This window comes from Crocuta crocuta, unplaced genomic scaffold (assembly GCF_008692635.1).
Source record: "Crocuta crocuta isolate KB4526 unplaced genomic scaffold, BGI_CrCroc_1.0 scaffold231, whole genome shotgun sequence".
Classification (NCBI taxonomy): Eukaryota; Metazoa; Chordata; class Mammalia; order Carnivora; family Hyaenidae; genus Crocuta; species Crocuta crocuta.
In genome coordinates, this window is record NW_027528357.1 from 4,517,365 (window position 1) to 4,537,186 (window position 19,822).

At 43.2% G+C, this 19,822-nt stretch overlaps 1 protein-coding gene across 2 annotated transcripts in view; it reads right to left on the reverse strand.

The window, feature by feature from the left end:
• Window positions 1-18,374, reverse strand: part of MAPRE2 (microtubule associated protein RP/EB family member 2) — a 158,970-nt gene extending 140,596 nt beyond the window's left edge. The window contains exon 1 of one of the 2 annotated variants that reach the window (XM_077753813.1): window positions 18,358-18,374. Coding sequence is in view for 1 of the 2 variants with exons in the window: in XM_077753812.1 (XP_077609938.1) it covers window positions 16,873-16,896 (24 nt within the window). In the remaining variant the exon portion in view is untranslated. Of the gene's footprint in view, window positions 1-16,872; window positions 16,932-18,357 lie in introns of those variants that run through there. The other variant, XM_077753812.1, reaches the window with a different exon arrangement.
• Window positions 18,375-19,822: the final 1,448 nt, after the last annotated feature.

Below are 19,822 nucleotides of genomic sequence, written 5' to 3' on the forward strand. Positions count from 1 at the left end.
GAGTAAAATTCCCTGGGACTGAGCTTCTCCTTTATGTGACTGCACGTACACCATTTAAACTCTGGACTCCAGTTTTTATAGTTTTCTGTCAAGTGCAGCTACTTAGAGTGTTCCTGTATGAAGAAGGAATCCTTTAACTACTGCAAATTTCTCTGTAAATGGGAAACACTCATGGTCATCATCACTATTAAATAATTGAATTTGAACCACATCTCCCTTGTCAACTGGATCTGACTATTAGTTATAGGATTAGGAAATATTGAAGTACAATCAGTTCTAGGGAAAACCAACAGCTAAGAATGGGAGAGAATGCCCATTGAAGGGATCTTGTGGGTGTGGCCTTGACTAGGACCCTCACTCACAGTAGGTGAAGCCTATTGTGCTGCCTCTTCTGTCGTCTGCGACCTCAGCAAACCCCATGGCTTGACCATAAACGTTGGCAGTGGAGGGAGGGGGAAAAAAAAGAAAGCAAAGAACAAAGCTATTTTTTGATCACAAGTGGAAACTTTCCTGTTAGCATGAGGTCGAATGCTAGTTAGATCAGACTTTTGTAGGGATTTCATGGTTCATAGATATGACTGCACTTAATGCAGGGTTTGTTTTTTTTTTAATGTTTTTTAAATTTATTTCTGAGAGAGAGCGAGCGAGAGAGAGCGAGCACGAGGGAGGGTCAGAGAGAGGGGGAGACACAGATTCTGAAACAGGATCCAGGCTCTGAGCTGGTGGTCAGCACAGAGCCTGATGCGGGGCTCAAACCCACGAACTGTGAGATCATGACCTGAGCCGAAGTTGGACGCTTAACCAACAGAGCCACCCAGGCGCCCCAATGCAGGAATTTAAGACTCTTCTTTCTTTCAAGTCATTTGGGTCCTTCCTAGAGAAGCTAGTTTTTCTGCCTTCTTGTTCCTCTTCATCCCACCCACAAGGTGCTTCCTTTTTGCTCCTGGGGAGATCTAATGCATCGCCTGGTCATCCCATCAGCAGAAGGTGCTGGAGAGCCAGGAGGATGCAGGCCTCTGGTTTCTGCCTGTATTTGGGGGCAGCTGAGTACAACTCATCGCTGGACTGGGTCAGCAGTCCTTCCTTGTCCAGGTCTTCCCTGATCTCTAATAGGGTGATATCTAGGACCTGTGTATAGCTGAGCCCAGGCCCACCAAGGGAGAGAGGACCGAATGCTAACAACCAGGTACACGGGGAAAAGGGAACTCAGCAGGCTATCCGAAGGGATGCTCTTTAAAATGTGTCTGGCCTGCCAGAAATCATACCACTTTCATGCTTTGAGCTACAATGGGCTCACATGTCAAACACAAACTTAAATCCTACCACTACTTCTACCCTATTGCAGCTTAAATAATTCAAAGTGCTAACGTGCTATTAAAATGGTATATTTTCCTCATGTTTTGAAAACCTCATGGATTCTCTCAAGTACAGTGCCCATTATATTTTCTATTAACAGCTACCTTTTGGAGTGCTGGGATATCGTGTGGGGGAAGCAGAACTAAAGGTAAGAGCCCCTCCTAATCGAGGAGGCTAGAGGTCACAGGTGAATGGAGTTGTTAAACAGAGTTGGGACATGACCAATATCCCCCTACAATCAATTTAAGTTGACTTGTTAATAAGAACAGTAAGAATGATGTGGGGTCTAACCTGCAAAGAATGTTTAAGGGTGGGTAGACACAAGCATTCTTGGTCTTAGCTCCTAACTCACGCTTATTTTTCTTTTGAAGATTTTCGTAGATGTTACTGCTTCCTCTTTGACTGTATTTTTCCCCTAAAACTTTAATTCTTCATAAATGGAATTTAACTCCCTCTTAGTTTTTTAATCTCTAGAGCCTCTATTCCTGATCATTAGTAGACAATTCGCACAGTTTTTCAGATAGGGAAATTTAAGTATGTCAGTCTCCCCAAGTCATACAAAATTAACAAGAACAAAGTTATTGACTACCTAACTTTTTTTTTAATTTTTAATTTATTTCTGAGAGAGAGAGGGAGACAGTGTGAGCAGGGGAGGGTCAGAGAGAGAGGGAGACACAGAATCTGAAGTAGGCTCCAGGCTCTGAGCTAGCTGTGAGCACAGAGCCCGATGCGGGGCTCCAACCCACGAATCATGAGATCATGACCTGAGCCGAAGTTGGACGCTTAACCGACTGAGCCACTCAGGCGCCCCTTGACTACCTAACTTTTAAAACCAAACTCCTCCAAATGTCAAAAACCAAAAAATGCATGTGGCTTTCAGATTCCAAGAGCAATGCTCAAATGACTAAACCTCACACGAACTGTTAAAAGTCCCTTTCCTTGGGATGGGCCACAAACCCCATGGGAAAACATGACTCAAACTGACTTAGGCTTGAGGTCACAGTGTATAGAACTCAATTGTTCTACCCATCCTGCATGGCTCACCTGCGTCAGATTGCTCAACAATCTACACTCTGAAGGTGTCAAACGACTCTTAAAAACCCCACCCAAGGTCCCTGTCTAGGCAAAATTACCATGAATAACATCATCAGACACACAGATAAGCAGCTTAGGACAGAAAAACAATGTAATACACTCTTCCACAAGAGAAGCCACACTCAGATGCACCACTCAAGTTGGTGTCCATGGTGATGGGTCAGCACAGCGACAGGCTCCCAAAGGGGAAAAGAAGCCATGCATTCTTGAATATAGTTATACTCCTCGTGATCTCTGGGGCTAATTGTGAGAGCCGTTGGTAAGCAGTACCAGGAGCCTCTCATTCCTTTCAAATAAGACAAACAATAGCCCAGCAGGACAGACATTTCTTGTTTCTGGGTACAACTTGATTCCAAAGCCCTCATCAGTCTCTTGCTAATTCAAAACAGCAGCCTCCCGGGCTGAGCCTCATTCTATCAGATTGTCCACCCTTGAGTTCCCAAGGCATTCCTTCACAGTGAAGGGACCAAGTGGTTCCTGAACACAGAGAAAGCTCCCTGCAGTTCAGCTGCTGTTTCATTTTAGTAGGGGTTCAGAAACATCAGTGTAGAAGTCCTTGCATTTGGTCTACAAGTTTTAAAACCAGTATCTGGAAAAAAAAAAAAATCCCCAGGTTATTAGGGGTTCACTTTGAAAGTGGGGCTGGACGAAAGGCTGAATGGTGAAGAGTCCTATCATGGGATTTGGGGATAACAGATTTTTTTTTTTTAAACAGAAAAGTGTCCAATGGTAAGATTCAAGATAAAACACATTGTAACATCTGTCAGGATTAGAAATGGTTTTGCAGCATTCCACTGTTTCCCTTTCCTAGCACCTATGAGTGTACTCCATCTTCTGTCAGGAACCATCGTCTCCAGGCTTTACCAAACGCTTACCAGAATCCGCCACTGCTACACCTCAGACCAAGTGTAAAGTGCAGGGTCTCTCAGAGATGTTGGTGTTTAACAAATATGAAATGCCTTAAGCAAAAAGGATAAAGTTCCAACAGTGGTCTTTCTGAAATTTTTCACAGAAAGAGAAGCATTTCTCTCCCCTCAACCCCAAGTATATTTTCCATAGTAAAGACTGCAGTAAAAGGCTCCCAAACATGGACCAGTCATCCTGAGAATCCTGAGTACCCACGTTCCCGGCACAGAAACAAAACTTCGACCTGTCTCCTTTCATCTACAAAGTGGGGTCAGAAAATAACAAAACAACTCCAAATAGTGAATGCTTACGTATCAATTGTGCCGCAATTGGACCTGGGGGATGCAAAGATGAATACGAGTCAAGCCCCGTCATCAACGAATTTATGTGCTAGGGAGGTCCACGTGTGGGGAATTAAAGGCAAACTGCAATGAATCACCTGATCTATCCTGGATGGGTGGGGCTGTGGGAGGAGGGGAGAGGTAATGGCTAGGAGGTTAGGAAAGGCCTTCCAGAACAACCTTTCTCAGATGTTANCATCTGTCTCCTTTCATCTACAAAGTGGGGTCAGAAAATAACAAAACAACTCCAAATAGTGAATGCTTACGTATCAATTGTGCCGCAATTGGACCTGGGGGATGCAAAGATGAATACGAGTCAAGCCCCGTCATCAACGAATTTATGTGCTAGGGAGGTCCACGTGTGGGGAATTAAAGGCAAACTGCAATGAATCACCTGATCTATCCTGGATGGGTGGGGCTGTGGGAGGAGGGGAGAGGTAATGGCTAGGAGGTTAGGAAAGGCCTTCCAGAACAACCTTTCTCAGATGTTAATCCACAACACCTGAGACTCTTACTACAGTGCAGATTCGGACTGAGAATGTCTAGGGCGGAGCCCAAGCTTCAGCATTTATAAGATGCGCCCAGGTGGTGCTGTAGCTACTGGTCCGTGGAGCACACCTGAGTGGCAAGGACCTCGAGGAAAGGCTGACAAAGGCTGAGCTTGAGTTAACCAGGGAAAGACACCCTGGGCAGAAAAACATTCGGCGACAAGGAAGCTAGAAACATCATGTTGGATGTGGGAGGCAACATTCAACAGTCCAAGGGAGAGGTTTATGTGAAACATTGAGTGTGAATACGGTCAATAAAAGCTTTACCCAAAAAGGGAAATTGCTTTTTTTTTTTTAATAGTTGCACAGAGGTGGTAAAATTAGGAGTGATCCTACTCACGCCCCTCCCTCATCTTTTTCAAACTCTGCTCATGAATTTTATGTTGTATTTATTAACCACAGAAAGATAAACTGGTTTTTCTTCCATGAACTGATGGGAAGAATTCTGTACTTGGGGGTCTTTGGACAAAATGACCATGAGGCTTCCTCCAATCTGGGATTATGTAATGGGCGAAGATACAAAGTTACTTAGTGACTGATTGCAACCATTATGTAGTGACTCGGTTATGATCACTACAGAAAAAGCTGTGTTTTTGAAGGAAAAATATTTTATAGAAGGAGTCAAGGAATTAAAATATTGAAGCATGTTTTTATAATCCATCAGTAAAATTTTGCCTGGGGGGAAAAGTGTGAAAGGAATTATATAAAATTCGGACAGAAGGAAAAAACACCAAGTGTTGTATCTTTTGACTTCACAGAGCCGAGAGTGGCACCCTGGTGAGGAATTCATGGCTTGGTATCCCAGCGCATGTCACTGTCACAGGCAAGGGGGAGAACTTTAAGTTCCTGAGGGATAGCAGGGAAGGTTGTGATTGCTGAGGATATATGGTCACAAGCTATAAGTCTCTAAGATACATGCTCTGTGCTTCCATTCCAGTGCACACATGGAGCTCTTAAAATTAACCTCACCTTTCTTCCAAATTAGGTGTGTTGCAGGAAACTACACATATAGTATTTAGTCAACTTCCAGCCCCACATGAAGGTGACTAAACAAATCTATGACTGTGCCACTATACATATCATAGTCTTCATAAAGACTTACATGTTATGTGAGTCTTGCAAGAATCCTGTGAGACAATGACAGACTCTACTGCCCCTGTTTGACAGATGAGACAACTTAACTGGAGGGGTGTTGATGAAGGATGGTAAGTAACATCTCCAAAGGCAACCAGTCAGTCAGCAGTGGAACTAGTTTTAAGCATCAGGCCTTCTGATATTCTTACTGCAGTTCCAGAATTTTTTCTGTGACACAACACTGTAGCTTCTTTTTAAAGTTTTTTTTTTTTTTTAGGTTTATTTATCGAGAGAGAGAGAGCGAGAGAGCACTCAAGCAGGGGAGGGGCAGAGAGGGAGTGAGAGAGAATTCCAAGCTGACAGTATAGAGTCTGATGTGGGTCTTGAACTCACGAACCACATGATCATGGCCTGAGCCAAAGTCGGATACTCAACCGACTGAGCCACCTAGGTGCCCCTCAACACTGTACCTTCTAAAAAAACAGGTGGGCAGACAAAGGATGTGAGGATTTTGAACTTGAAAGGAATAAAAATCTATGGAAACTTTTCCCTGACTTTTCAAAACTCAGAATTTCACAGACCAGTTTGGAGTTTGCCATACACTCAAACTGCATGCCCGCTGTTCAGTTTCTTTTTTTTTTTTTTTAATGTTTATTTATTTTTGAGAAAGATGCAGAGAGAAAGAATCCCAAGCAAGCTCCTCAATGTCAGCACAGAGCCTGACATGGGGCTCCAGCTCATGAACTTTGAGATCATGACCCAGGCTGAAATCAAGAGACAAACACTTAACCCACTGAGCCACCCAGGTGCCCCACCCTCTGTTCATTAGGGATACAAATACATAAATGTATGATGTTGGCATATAAATATCCACTGACAATATCCGAAAAGAAGAAACACAGGTTTGTTGGTAACTTTAGGCCCAGGAAGTGTGTGCCACCTAATTTATGGGTTACTGATGAAGGACAAACTAGAATGTTATTTATGATAGGTTGTCTGGTAAGTCTTTAGGAGAGTCTTTTTCTTTTCTTTTCTTTAAAACAAATTTTTTTTTTAAAATTTTAAGTAGGTTCCATGCTCAATGTGGGGGTTGAACTCATGACCCCGAGATCAAGAATCCTATGTTCCACTGACTGAGCCAGCCAGGTGCCCCATGAGAGTCTTTTTCAAACTTACACTTATCTTATTTCGTTAAATACATGTATTATAAAACAATATTAGAAATGGTCATTTAGGATTTCATAAGAAAATAGAAATATAATAATTGCATATCAAAGACCAAAAGAAATGATTTCTTCTTAGGTGTTAGAAGGGAGTTTTGTTAAGGATTATTTCAACATGATATTAAATCAAAAGGCCAATTTATGTGTGAAACAGTGAATCCTCTGTTTCAGGGTTTCTCAAACTTTCATGGGCATGTGAATCACCTATAGATCTTGTTCAAGTGAAGACTGGTTGAGAAGGTCTGGGGGGAGCCTGAACTCTGCATTTTAAGACACCCCCCGGCAGTGCTGAAGCTGCAGGACCTGGGATCTCCCACAAATAATAAGGCATCGCTGGAATCCTCTGGGAGTGAACTTCCTTGGAATCACTCAAGATCATCCAACTTTGTTAGCAATGTCATGTGGATGCGGTTGACCCTTCCCCAAGTACTCACTTGCTAACGATCTAACTACCAATGCATCTATTCTATTAGAAGGTCTGTGAAAAAATAGAAGGTACTTTATAATATCTTACAAAATAAGATGGCTAATTTTCTAGTTCTGGGTTTACTTTTTATTTCCCCTCATTGTGCAGAATACACAGATAATGACTTGATTTATTCTTTAGTAGGTGAAGGCAGCTCAGACATTTTAATGTATTATCTTGGACACAGAGTCTCAGATCAGATATTTTACAGACCAGGAAAGCTAGGCATTTTGAGATTTATTATGGGATAAAAGTAGGGTTGCAAATTTGTAGAAAACAAGAAAGAGAAGAGAAAAACTAAACAAAGTTCCAAACAACCAAAAAATGGGATTCCCAGTTATGTCTGAATTTTAGCTAAAAGACTAATTCTTTTAGTATGAGTATACCCCATGTAATACATATATGTAATATATGGGACATACTTATACTAAAAAAAATCATTGCTTATCTAAAATTCCAATTTAATTAGACATCCTGCATTTCATCTGGCAACCCAAGAGAAACGCTCCCCCCACCCCCCACACAAATTCTAACTTACCCTGAAATGCTGAGAGAACAGGTAGCATGAAGAACAAACAAACTCCCTGACAGTGCTGTTTAAACACTCCAACTGCACAGAGAACTGCTTTCCCGATTTGCCAGTAACACAGCAAGCACTTGGTTGTTACTGCTGTTGATTTGTGGAAACTCCTATTAGAAGATTTGTGCCCTGAAGACCACACTTGAGAAAAAAGTTATGATAGAAGGCAAGCTGGAAGCTAACAATAGTCTTTCATCAATAGTTTTCTTTTGGGGAAGGACCAGGGGGATCAAAGCAGAAAGGTTTTCCTTCTAGCTCCCTCTTTATCCCGCTTTTGGAGACTGAAGATCGGTGGGAAAATGGGAACGGTGATTTCTTGGTTAGAATCATGAAAAGTTGTTTGTAACAGATCAAATTCTGGCAAGCTGCTTGGGCTTAAAATTACCATAGAAAGAAGGGAGGAAAGTGTAAGGTGGTTGCAGGCACGCTCTCACCTCTTGCTCATCAGTTGTTGAAAGCAGCCTCTACCAGCTTTTAAAGAGGGGAATCTACTTTGGTACTGATGGTGAGAACGCAAACTACTGCAACTGCTCTGGAAAACAGTGTGAAGGTCTCTCAACAAAATAAAAATAGAATTACCTTATGACCCAGTAATAGCACTGCTAGGAATTTATCCAAAGGATACAGGAGTGCTGATTCATAGGAGCACATAGACCCCAATGCTTATAGCAGCACTATCCACAATAGCCAAATTATGGAAAGAGCCCAAGCATCCATCAACTGATGAATGGATAAAGAAGATGTGGTTTATATATACAATGGAATACGACTTGGCAATGAGAAAGAATGAAATCTTGCCATTTGCAACAACATGGATGGAACTGGAGGGTATTATGCTAAGTGAAATAAGTCACAAAAAGACAGATGTCATGTTTTCACTCATATGTGGAATTTTAGAAACTTAACAGAAGACCAAGGCAGAAGGGGAGGGGAAAACATAGTTTTAAACTGAGAGGGAGGCAAACCATAAGACACTCTTGAATACAGAGAAACTGAGGGTTGATGGCAGGGGGGAGGGTTCAGGGGAGAGGGGGAAATGAGTAAGGGGCATTGAGGAGGGCATTTGGGATGAGCACTGGGTGTTGTATGTAAGTGATGAATCACAGGAATCTACTCACGATGAGAGCACGTTGTGTATACTGGATGTTAGCTAACTATTAAAAATTATATTTAAAAAAAAAAGAGGAAAATCCAGTCCTTTGGGTACACTTTTATGCATGACATCCAATAAATAAAAAGTTTCACACACTTTAGCCTCATTGTCACCTGCCTTTTCTGGCTGATTTTATGTTCTCTGACCAACTTCAAATACCAATAGTTGTTCTTGTCATGTTTATAATTAATTCTAAGTTAAAACCAAAGTTTACCTGTTAGGAAAATGCTTGAGTGTTCTGCCCCTGTTTAAGCAATTGAAATTTATAATTTTCTTATTCTGGTAAAAATATAGTAAATTTTAATTTTAATTTTAGAACTACTTTTTTTTAATCCAAGTTTTTATTTTAATTCCAGTTAGTTAACATATAGTTTTATATTAGTTTCAGGTGTACAATATAGTGATTCAACACTTTCATATATCACCCTGTGGATATCACAACAAATGCATTCCTTAACCCCCATCACCTATGCATTCCATTCCCACCCACTTCCCCTCTGGTAACCATCAGATTGTTCCCTATAATTAAGATTCTGCTGGGTGGTGCCTGGGTGGCTCAGTCAGTTAAATGTCCAACTCTTGGTTTCGGCTCAGGTCATGATCTCCTGGTTCATGAGTTCGAGCCCCTTGTCAGGCTCTGCACTGACAGCATGGAGCCTACTTGATTCTCTCTCTCCCTCTCTCTCTGCCCCTCCCCCCTCACTCAGTCTTTCTCTCTTGAAATGAGTACACTTTAAAAAAAAGTTTTAAAAAAGAGTCTGCTGGGTTGCCTGGGTGGCTCACTAGGTTAAGTGTCCCTCAGTTTTGTCTCTGGTCATAATCTTGTGGTTTGTGAGTATGAGCCACACAGAGCCCATCTGGGATTCTCTTTCCCTCTCCCATCCCCTCTCTGCCAGTGCTCTCTCTCTCTGTCTCTTTTGAAACAAATAAACTTAAAAGTAAAGAGTCTGTTTCTTGCTTTATGTCTCTCTCTCATTTTTCCCCTTTGTTTGCTTATTTTGTTTCTTAAATTCCACATAAGAGTGAACTCATATGGTATTTGTCTTTCTCTGACTGACTTATCTCGCTTAACATTATACTCTTTAGCTCCATCCATGCCATTGCAAATGGCAAGATTTCATTCTTTTTCATGGCTGAATAGTGTTCCAGTGTGTGTGTGTGTGTGTGTGTGTATCACATCTTCTTTATTCATTCATCACCTGACGGACACTTGGGCTGCTTCCATATCTTGGCTATTGTAAATAATGGTGCTGTAAACATTGGGATGCACATATCCCTTTGAATTACTATTCTTGTATCCTTTAGGTAAATACCCAGTAGTGTGCTGCATCGTAAGGTAGTTGTATTTCTAATTTTTTGAGAACCCTCCATATTGTTTAATTTTGGAACTACTCTGGGGAGAGCTACATGTGATATATGTGCAGCACGAGTTATATTAAAGAATATATTGTTAGTAAAATATGAAATCTAAATAATGATAAGGGAGGAAAGTTTTTTAACTTGAACTGGTTATACAATCTGCCTTCAGTTGCCCCCCTTCACCTTTCTCCCCCAGTTACTCCATCAGGAGCAAGAGTAAGTCACCTTAGGAGTTAGATATCTATATGCCCTTACTGTCAATAATCCTAAGATGAGGTTAAATGCCTAACAATTTTTTGTGTGTTGTTTTTAGAAATTACTTAGCTGATCTCAGGTACCTCAAACTTTATATTATCTGTAATGCACTGTTTGATGTAGTGAAAAAGGAAGTCCAAACTATCATTTTTTGGTTTCTAAATTGCAGGTGTACTGATTCGGGAAGGGAGGAAGACGGCAAGTTATATATAACCCCTGAAATTGCTCTATTAATCTAAGTGAAACTCATTTGCAAACAGTCAGCATTCACAAATCATCAAAAAGAGGAAGCTCTCTTAACTGAAGGAAACTTTATGAGGCAACACTTAAAATATAAAATTAAGACAAGTTCCCATTAATGTAGTTATTGCTCTTTCAAACATTCTTTCTAGAATCTTAATAGTAATCTGCCCATCCTTAAGAAGAAGGCAAATAATTTTCATTTCTGGATCATGATCTGATCTCTTTCTGAATTTGGAAGTTTCAAACTAAATTGTCTATGGCATAATGTCAGCTTCTAGAGATGTAAGTGACTGTAAATCTGCTTTTTATTATTTTTTAATTTTTTACTGCTTATTTTTGAGAGAGAGAGAGAGAGAAGGTGAGCAGGGATAGGGGCAGAAAGAGAGGAAGACACAGGATTGGATTGGATGTAGGCTCCAGGCTCTGAGCTGTCAGTACAGGGTCCGATGAGGGGCTTGAACTCACCAACCATGAGATCATGACTTGAACTAAAGTCCATGCTTTACCAACTGAGCCACCCAGGAGCCCTAAATCTGCTTATTTTTTTAATGATCCTTGCCTTTGTAAGTAGAGAGCAATTTATTTTAAATGTATACGTTAGAGGAGGAGTGCGATTTTCAAAACCAGCAAGTTTCCACATTATGTTTTAAGGTATAAAATGACAGTCAATGAAAAAATCTCAAATCTGAATAAATCTTCATATTACGTCTTCATATACTAAATCAAATAAGCAACAAATGCCCTCACAGGTTTGATGGAAAGGAAGTTCCTACTGCTAAAGAGTAAAGGCACGCGTCACCCTGGGCTCCCTGTGAAGAGTGTGTTTCCCCATTTTCTGGAGCACTGGGAACAGTGACACAGCTCAGTGTAAGTCAGTGCGGCACTGATTGGGCCTGTTAAGGTTCAGAACTTTTACAGTTCGCCATTCACAAAAACTCACATACGCTTTACAAAAGTACTGTGGTTGCGAAGTACATGCACACAAAAGGGAAATATGAAACTAAATTATTTTTAGTGATCTACCTATGTTTGGAAACAATTTTTTTTCCCTTCTCTAATGGAGAAATAAAACTGAAAAAAGACTAAAGCTTTAAGTGAGCAAATTCTCATTTAAAACTGAAGTATGTTGAATAAGAGTAAATCAAGGGTATGCAAAACTTGTATATAAATATTTGGTGAACATTTTAGGTTTTGTGGCCCAAATGGTGTTTGGTGCAACTACTGTGTTTCCATAGCACAAAAGTAGCTATAGACAAAATGTAAGTGAAAAAGTATGACTGTATAGCCCAATACAACTATTTTCAACACTGAAATTTGGATTTTGTAGAATTTTCAATAACCCCAACATACTTTCTTTTCTTTCTTTCTTTCTTTCTTTCTTTCTTTCTTTCTTTCTTTCGTATGTTTTCAAGAATTAAGAAAGCCACAAAAGCCAATTTTAGTTCATAGGACATAGAAGCACAGACAGTGGGACATAGTTCGCTGATCTACAAAACACACGGAGCCGTGGCTTTCAACTCGACACAAGCCTTGTGCCATCACGTGGAGTTCGTCAGCAGTCCCTTTTGAAGAGTGTAGATTATTAGGTTTGTTGTTAGGAACTTTGCCAATAATCACCTTCTATAACTCTGGGGTAACAGAGTTATACATCACAATTTTGAATATTTCTCTTGAAATTGATGGTTTCGGGAAGGCACCTGGGTGGTTCAGTCTTTTAAGTGTCTGACTTCAGCTCAGGTCATGATCTCACAGTTCGTGGGTTGGAGCCCCGCGTCGGGCTCTGCGCTGACAGCTCAGAGCCTGGAGCCTGCTTCAGATTCTGTGTCTCTCTCTGGCCGTCCCCAGCTTGTGCTCTGTCTCTCTCTCTCAAAAATAAATGTTAAAAAAAAAAATTGATGGTTTCAAATTTGGTGCAAAAAAATTGTGCAATTAGTAGATGTGAAACACTATAGCCAGATCTTCCTGATTAAGGAGAATAAGTTCACTGTAAGTGCTTAAGATGGGTGCAGGTAAATATGTAAGATAGTTGGATTTTATTCTTTGTGGTCTCCGATGGGTGAATGCCGTAGACAGTGCTTTGTGGATGCAAGGTGCTGTGAGGGAGACATTGACACATACATTGAAGGACTATTTAGTAAGATGCTATACAGGGCGCTTAAGTTTTTGTTGGATGGTATGAGCCCTGTAAGGGCCCTTCAGACAAGAGAGTTTATGCTTCTATGATTTGGGCAAAGATTCTAAAACTTCCTACTTCTGTTCCCTGGATAAAAAGCTAAGGACAGCTAAGATTTTGGAGGATTGGTCTAGTACAAAGGTTGACTACTTTAGAATAAAGTCGGTGAGAGCATAATATATGTTAGAACTGAACTTGTCTAGCCAAAACCTCCAAGCAAGACTATTTTCCACCCTATTCAAGAAACGGCTGCATGATAGCATAGACACTGGACACGGAGTCAGTACCCCTGGTTTCTCACCACTTTAGAGTTTCATTTAATTTTGTGATTTGTGCTCTTGGGTACATGGGAATTCTCTCTACCCAGTTATGTTTAGGCCCTCTTATACTAAGGTGACCAAATGGCTGTATAAATTCAAGATTTAAAAAAAAACAACAAAAAACCTGAATGATTCTTATCTGTCTCAAAAACTTCAGTTTCTGAAACTGAGGTGACACCCCTTCTTCTACCTCACCCTTTCTGGCCCACTTATAAATATTACAGAACTACACCATCTTCTGATGAACAGTTTCTCATTAATCTGAATTAGACCCATTCTTTTAGACTACGTTTTAGCCTTTCAATATCTTACACCAGTGCCCTTCCTTAGTTACACAGAAATGAAATTAGAGTGGGTTCATTTCCACCATTTTGGCCTTTGGAAATTCTTATTAACCACTTATTTTTGGTGGCATCTGTCAAACAATACATCCAACTTCTCATTTTAAAATATGCTGGCTATTATTTATTTAAAAATTTTTAAAAATTTTATTTATTTCTGAGAGAGAGAGACAACGTGAGCAGGGGAGGGTCAGAGAGAGAGGGAGATGCAGAATCCGAAGCAGGCTCCAGGCTCTGAGCTAGCTGTCAGCACAGGGCCCGACGTGGGGCTGGAGCCCATGAACTGTGAGATCACGACCTGAGCTGAAGTCATATGCTTAACTGACTGAGCCACCCAGGTGCCCCTATGCTGGCTATTTAAATATACTTGTGGCATTAAAAAAAACTTTTTTTAATGTTTTACTTTTGAAGGAGAGAAAGAAAGAGAGAGACAGAGACAGAGTGTGAGTGGTGGACGGGCAGAGAGAGAGAGGGAGACGCAGAATGTGAGGCAGGCTCCAGGCTCTGAGCTGCCAGCACAGAGCCCGATGCAGTTCTCGAACTCATAGGCTGTGAGATCATAGGCTGTGAGATCATGACCTGAGCACAAGTTAGACGCTTAGCTGACTGAGCCACCCAGGTGCCCTCTTGTGCTATTTAATTAAGGGTGATGACAATAAAAGCTGTTTGACTATTAACTTGCTATGCTCTGAAAGAACTCTCAGAGTTAATGAATTCCTTTAGGCATCTACATAGTTGGATGTGATTTTTCCATAAAAATGGGCAGAGAGCAAACTTTTGTGAAGTGAATCTTCACATGAAAGTGTAGTTAAGTATTCTAACAATTACTAGTTATGCTCAGAAGGCTAAGTTATTTTTATGTAAAACTATAAATGAACAAATGAGCTACCATTTCATAGCACTTGAGAACTGTAAGGGACCTTTCGCTCCTGCATATCCAGAATGTCTGTCTTGGAAAATAACAACTGAATGTACTCAGGATGCTCTGCTTTTAAATGTTCTCCCCACCATTTGATTATGTTCAGTATAAACAAGTAGCATCCACAACACAAAGGGTATTATGCTCTGTGCCATGGGAGCTGCACACAGAAAGGCTCCTAGGGGAGAATATAAGCAGGATACATAGGGGCTAGAGAGATTCCAACAAGGTTCTGTGGCTGATAATACTCAGGGCTTGCTGTGTGCCAGGCACTGCTGTTCCCCCTTAAAGAAACAGAGTGGGGAAGGAAGCGGAGTAGACTCAGTCATGGTGATATAAAGAGTAACAAAGAAAGGAATGGTCTAAAAATTCAAGTTAATAGTAATAAAAATAAGAAAAATAGGTTTATTGACAAACCATAGAGACTTAAAGACAGAGAACAAACTGAGGCTTGCTGGAGGGGTTTTGGGTGGGGGTAAGGGCTAAATGGGCAAAAGGGGCATTAAGGAGGACACTTTGGGATGAGCACCGAGTGTTATATGTGAGTGATGAATCACTCAGTTCTATTCCTGATATCATTGTTATACTATATAATAACCTGATATCATTATTACACTATATAATAACTATATTATACTATATAATAATTAACTTGGATGTAAACCAAAAAATAATAATTAAAAAAACAAGTATGTAATAACCTGTGTACATTAAAAGTTTTTAAAAATGTTTATTTACTTTTGAGAGACAGAGAGAGACAGAGCGCGAGCTGGGGAAGAACAGAGCGAGGGAGACACAGAATCAGAAGCAGGCTCCAGGCTCTGAGCTGCCAGCACAGAGCCCAACGAGGGGCTCCAACTCACAAGCTGTGAGATCATGACCTGCCTGACCTGAGGTCCTATGCTTAGCCGCTTAGCCGACGGAGCCACCCAGGTGCTCCCTAAACTGTGTAAATTTTATTAAAAAATTTTTTTAATGTTTTATTTATTTTCAAGACAGAGAGAGACAGAGCATAAGCAGGGGAGGGGCTTAACTGACTGAGCCACCTAGGTGCTCCCTAAACTGTGTGCATTTTATTTAAAAATTTTTTTTGATGTTTTATTTATTTTCAAATAGTGAGAACATGACCTGAGCCGGAGTTGGACGTTTAGCCAACTGAGCCACCCAGGCGCCCCATAACCTGCGTATATTTTAAAACAAGTTATCGTGTCTTAGGGATTATTTTTTTTAAGCAAGAAATCATTGATTAATAGCAAACATACTCACGCACAATGTTAGGTATAACCATTTCTATTTAAATAGATCCTTTAATCTACCACTGAGTGTGTGATCAAACAGTATTTGAGTTTTCTGTACTCAAACCTTAAGTACTGCAAATTCATCCTACTTCACATAATTGAAGTAACCCAAACCAGTTCACACTCTCAAGTTTGTTGTTGTTGTTTTTTAATTTGCCTTCCACCAAGGAAATTACAAGATGTCTAGTTGGTTTTGTGTCTCCTCCTCTAACAAGAGAGCACATTATAATGAAGCAAGTGGAATAGGGTGCTGGAAAAGGGATCGGCTTCAACAAGCAAACATATCCTGATCGGATATTCAAATACGCTTTCAAAGGAGTGGAAGAGTGCGCGTCAAAAAGCTACTGGATGTAATTACTTCCTATTCCCGGGGCTCCGCCTTAGAGTGAAGTCTGCTGACTCACCAGACTGCTCCCAGTTAGTTTCTGCTGGGTTTCCCCACTGCCTGTGCACGTGAGTCATCTCGGGGAATGAAAGTTTCTACCATCTCCTTAACAACCATGCAGAAACCAGACACTGACAGTGAACTTCGATCTTTCCAATAAGAACTGGACCTAAGCAAGAGGGGGTGAAAGATGATGTGGCAGGTGTCACTGCAGCCAAGCTGCCCGATGACAGTCCCCGCCCTAGGGCGTCCGTGGGCGGCACTCCAGTTCCAGATTCTCTCCCCCGCCCCCACCCCAAGTAGTTAAACTGGCATCTGGTCTTTCAAGGCTTGCAGCTGCTGGCCACTGAACTCCTTCTTTGCCTCGGTGGAGCCCAGACTTTGCTGTATAATGGAATTACTTGAAGATTAAAGATGAATAAAACAAATAACAAACCGATGCTTGGCTCTCATCTCCAAACAGTCTGGTTTAAATGGGTTGGGATGAGATGTGGACATCAGGATTTTCCAAAGCTCCCCAGGTAATTCTAATAGACAGCAAAGTTTGGGAACCTTTGCAATGGAGAAAGTCACTCTTCCCATGCAAGTGAAACTTATCAGTTAGACATAACTAATGACCACCTGGTGGCCTCCCAACCCATCCTGGAGATCTCCTGACACAGAGCCCCTGATAACTTAATTAGTTTGGCAATCACAAAGAACGCTAGCAACGCAAGGGGGCATTTTCAGAAGAGACACCGGCTAGACGAGGACCATCTCCCTTCTTAGCTTACCAAAAACTTGGCTAAATTTAGGGCTCAAGAGAAGCATCTCAAATGTTGCTATTCTTTCTGTTACCTTTTGATCTCTGTTCTGTTTCATTCCAGAGTCTTGCTCCGCAAAGCTGTAAGCTTCGGGTCCTCTCAGATTAGAAGCAGTTGCTGCGTCAAATCACAATCAAGACGGTACTGCACGCCTCACATGGGCTGGGACCGAACCGCCGCCTCTCAGCGCGGCCCCAGGGTAGATACTATGCTAATCAAGAAAGTTCTTCCGTCTCCTCGCTGGCGGGCGGGTGCAGGCTTGAACACTTAACCCTTGATTTTACATGACTGCATTATAGTGCGTTTAGTGACTTCCTCTTGCTTAGCGCTTCTGGACCACGTACCATGTTTTTGGAAGAGAGGACGTGAGCAAGTGCTGGAGAAAACCCGCAGGGAGGGGACAGCAGTGTTGGCTGGTGCCAAAGTGAAGGGATGGCTAATGTTCGGAATATTAATTGCTCCACGCGCTACTGACCCAGCGAAGACTAGCAGAAGGGGACTGGGGGTTAAGACAAAGGCTCCTCCTGATCAAATGGCTGCAGCGCCCCTTCCTCCTCCGAGGTTATAGCTCTGCCTTCTGCGCTGGGCGGCACTTGGCAAGGCACTGGCAAAGTGACTCAAAGGGTGGCCAGATCCACTGTCTGAAAGTCTGCATTACCGAATGCTCCAGACTCAGAGCGGACGGTCTTTCTGTGCCCACCCCTCCTTCCAGCCCTTTGTGGGATCTGTGGGCTTCGGCGCAACCTTCCTAAGGGTGGACAGAAGAATTTCCTACGGAAGCAGAGTGAGGAGTCGCCGAGTAGCCCTCGCCCTGCGCCCAGGGTGCTTTCTGCAGAAGAATCCCTTGGGGTCAGAATAGCAACCCGCTCTCATTTCCCCAGACCCGGCTCCCAAGTCCCGGGCGCCAGGAGCACCAGCGGGAGCCGAAGTTGGAACGGGGAGCATTGGGGTTGGGCTCCGCCGGAGGGCAAGCGCCCGGGGCGGCAGGAGGGCCGGGGGTCTAGGGTTTGGTCCCCAGCAGGCCGGCGGCAGCGCGCTGCACTTCCTGGTCTGCCCCGAAGCACGCTGCCCCTGCCAGCGCCCTCGGTTCTCAGTCCTTGCGCCCCAACTCTGGCGTCTCCAGGTCTGCGCGCTGCGGGCGCGCACCCGCAAGCCCCCTCTATAGCAGCGCCAAGTGTCCGCGTCGCGGACAGTCCGGGCCCTCACCCCAGAGCTAGTCTACTTTGCTTCTGCCAGCGTGGCAGCCCGGCTCCCTCCCGTCTCCCCGGGTGCGCAGCGCTGGAGCTACGGAGAAGGGGTGCAGCTCGCTGGAGCACACCCCGAAGCCGCGGCGCCGACCCCTGCACAACTTCTTGTGGGGCACCCGGGACCCGGGGTCCCCTGGTTCTGCGACCCGCAGACTCCAGCCCCCCGGCGGCGGGAGGAGGCGCGGCCAGCGCTCGGCCTGGGAGGGACTGCGCCAGGGCAGGAGGTGTCGGGGTGCGCCAGGGCGGTACCGCTTTAAATGCACTTGACTCACCTGCTCCGGCGCTGTCGCCTCCTTCCTCTACTGACAGCTGGGGGCTTTGTTTTCTCCACCCACCCGGCCCGCTGCGCTCCGCCCCCACTGCCGCACGTGACTCGCCTTCTGCCACCGCCGCCGCTCCGCCAGTCCACCCCGGAGAGCTGGCCGCGCCACCCTTTCCCGGGGGTGCGGAGTGCGGGTGGAGACCCCAGCCGAGCACAGGTCGGGGCAGGTCCGAGGTGACCTGTCTGTCCCGCTGGTTGGTTGGAAGGTTGCGCTCAGGTTAGGGCCCTTGGAGGCCCGAGTGACTTGGTGACTTAGAATAAAGTGCCAGCCAAAAGGAGCTGGGCTGTTGGGCCCCTCCCAAGAAAGAGGAGGCCAGCACGGCTGAGAAGGGTCTTGAAAAGGCGACTCCACACCCTGAATTAAGTACCTGTAGCTGGGGGGGGGGGGGCGTGCTCCCTTTTTTTTTTTTTATACCAAGTGTTTGTACTCATATCTGGGGAACAATTAATAATAAAGGGCAAACTAATTTTGTCATGAATATTGTTAATGAAACGAGGCAATTCTAAACCGAATAATACGATTAACAATGCAATCATAGCACGTTTTATTGAGGTTTCAAATCTGCTTTTTGGTGCTGTTGATATTTGGATTCTATTTGGAAAACGGAATCCAGGCTGGAGAAGCTAACTCCAGATTATTGTTGTGGGCATTGGTCCATTTGGAACAGTACTTATTTTTAATGAAATGAATTGAGAGAACATTCAGGCTTCAAGACCCAGCTCAGTATCTGCTGCTTTTGGAAGTGGACCTTCACTGATCTTCAGTGTTGGAAACTCAAAGAATCTGTTGTTTGAATCTGTTGTCTGAATCCTTCCTTTTGCCCTTGGAGAGCACATACATTATCTCCCTCCTCCCCCCCCCNGAAAGATTACCTCCGTCTTGGCAGCATCCTTTAAAGTGAAGTCTGTGTAGTGGAGTGACTTAGCACAGTGTGTCCGGAACATTAATTAAGTGCAGAGGGATCACCTGGGGGCTTTGTTTAAACCAAATTCTGATGGATTGGGTCTGGAATTGGGACTGAGATTCTGAATGTCTGGTGAGCTCCCAGGTAACATTAATGCTGCTGGTTTGAAGATCACACACTTGCTCTAGCAAGGCTCAGAGCACCCACTTTGGCATTGGCCAGCCAATTTTGAGACCTGATGCATCACTTAATAGCTCTGTGACCTTAGGCAAGTTTTCTTAACAACTTGAGCTCCCCAAGTTGTAAAATAGAAATACTACTCATATCCACCTCCTAGGGTTGTCTTGAAGATTAAATAAGAAAACCTGTAAAAAAGTACCTTGTGCCTCGCACGTGCACTTAGGGTTCAGAAAATGTCAGCTGATTAACTCTTGGGATCATTCTTACAGGAGCAAAGCTGGCACAAAGCCCAACATACAGGGGGAACAGCGTCTGCAGTGGGGGTGGGGG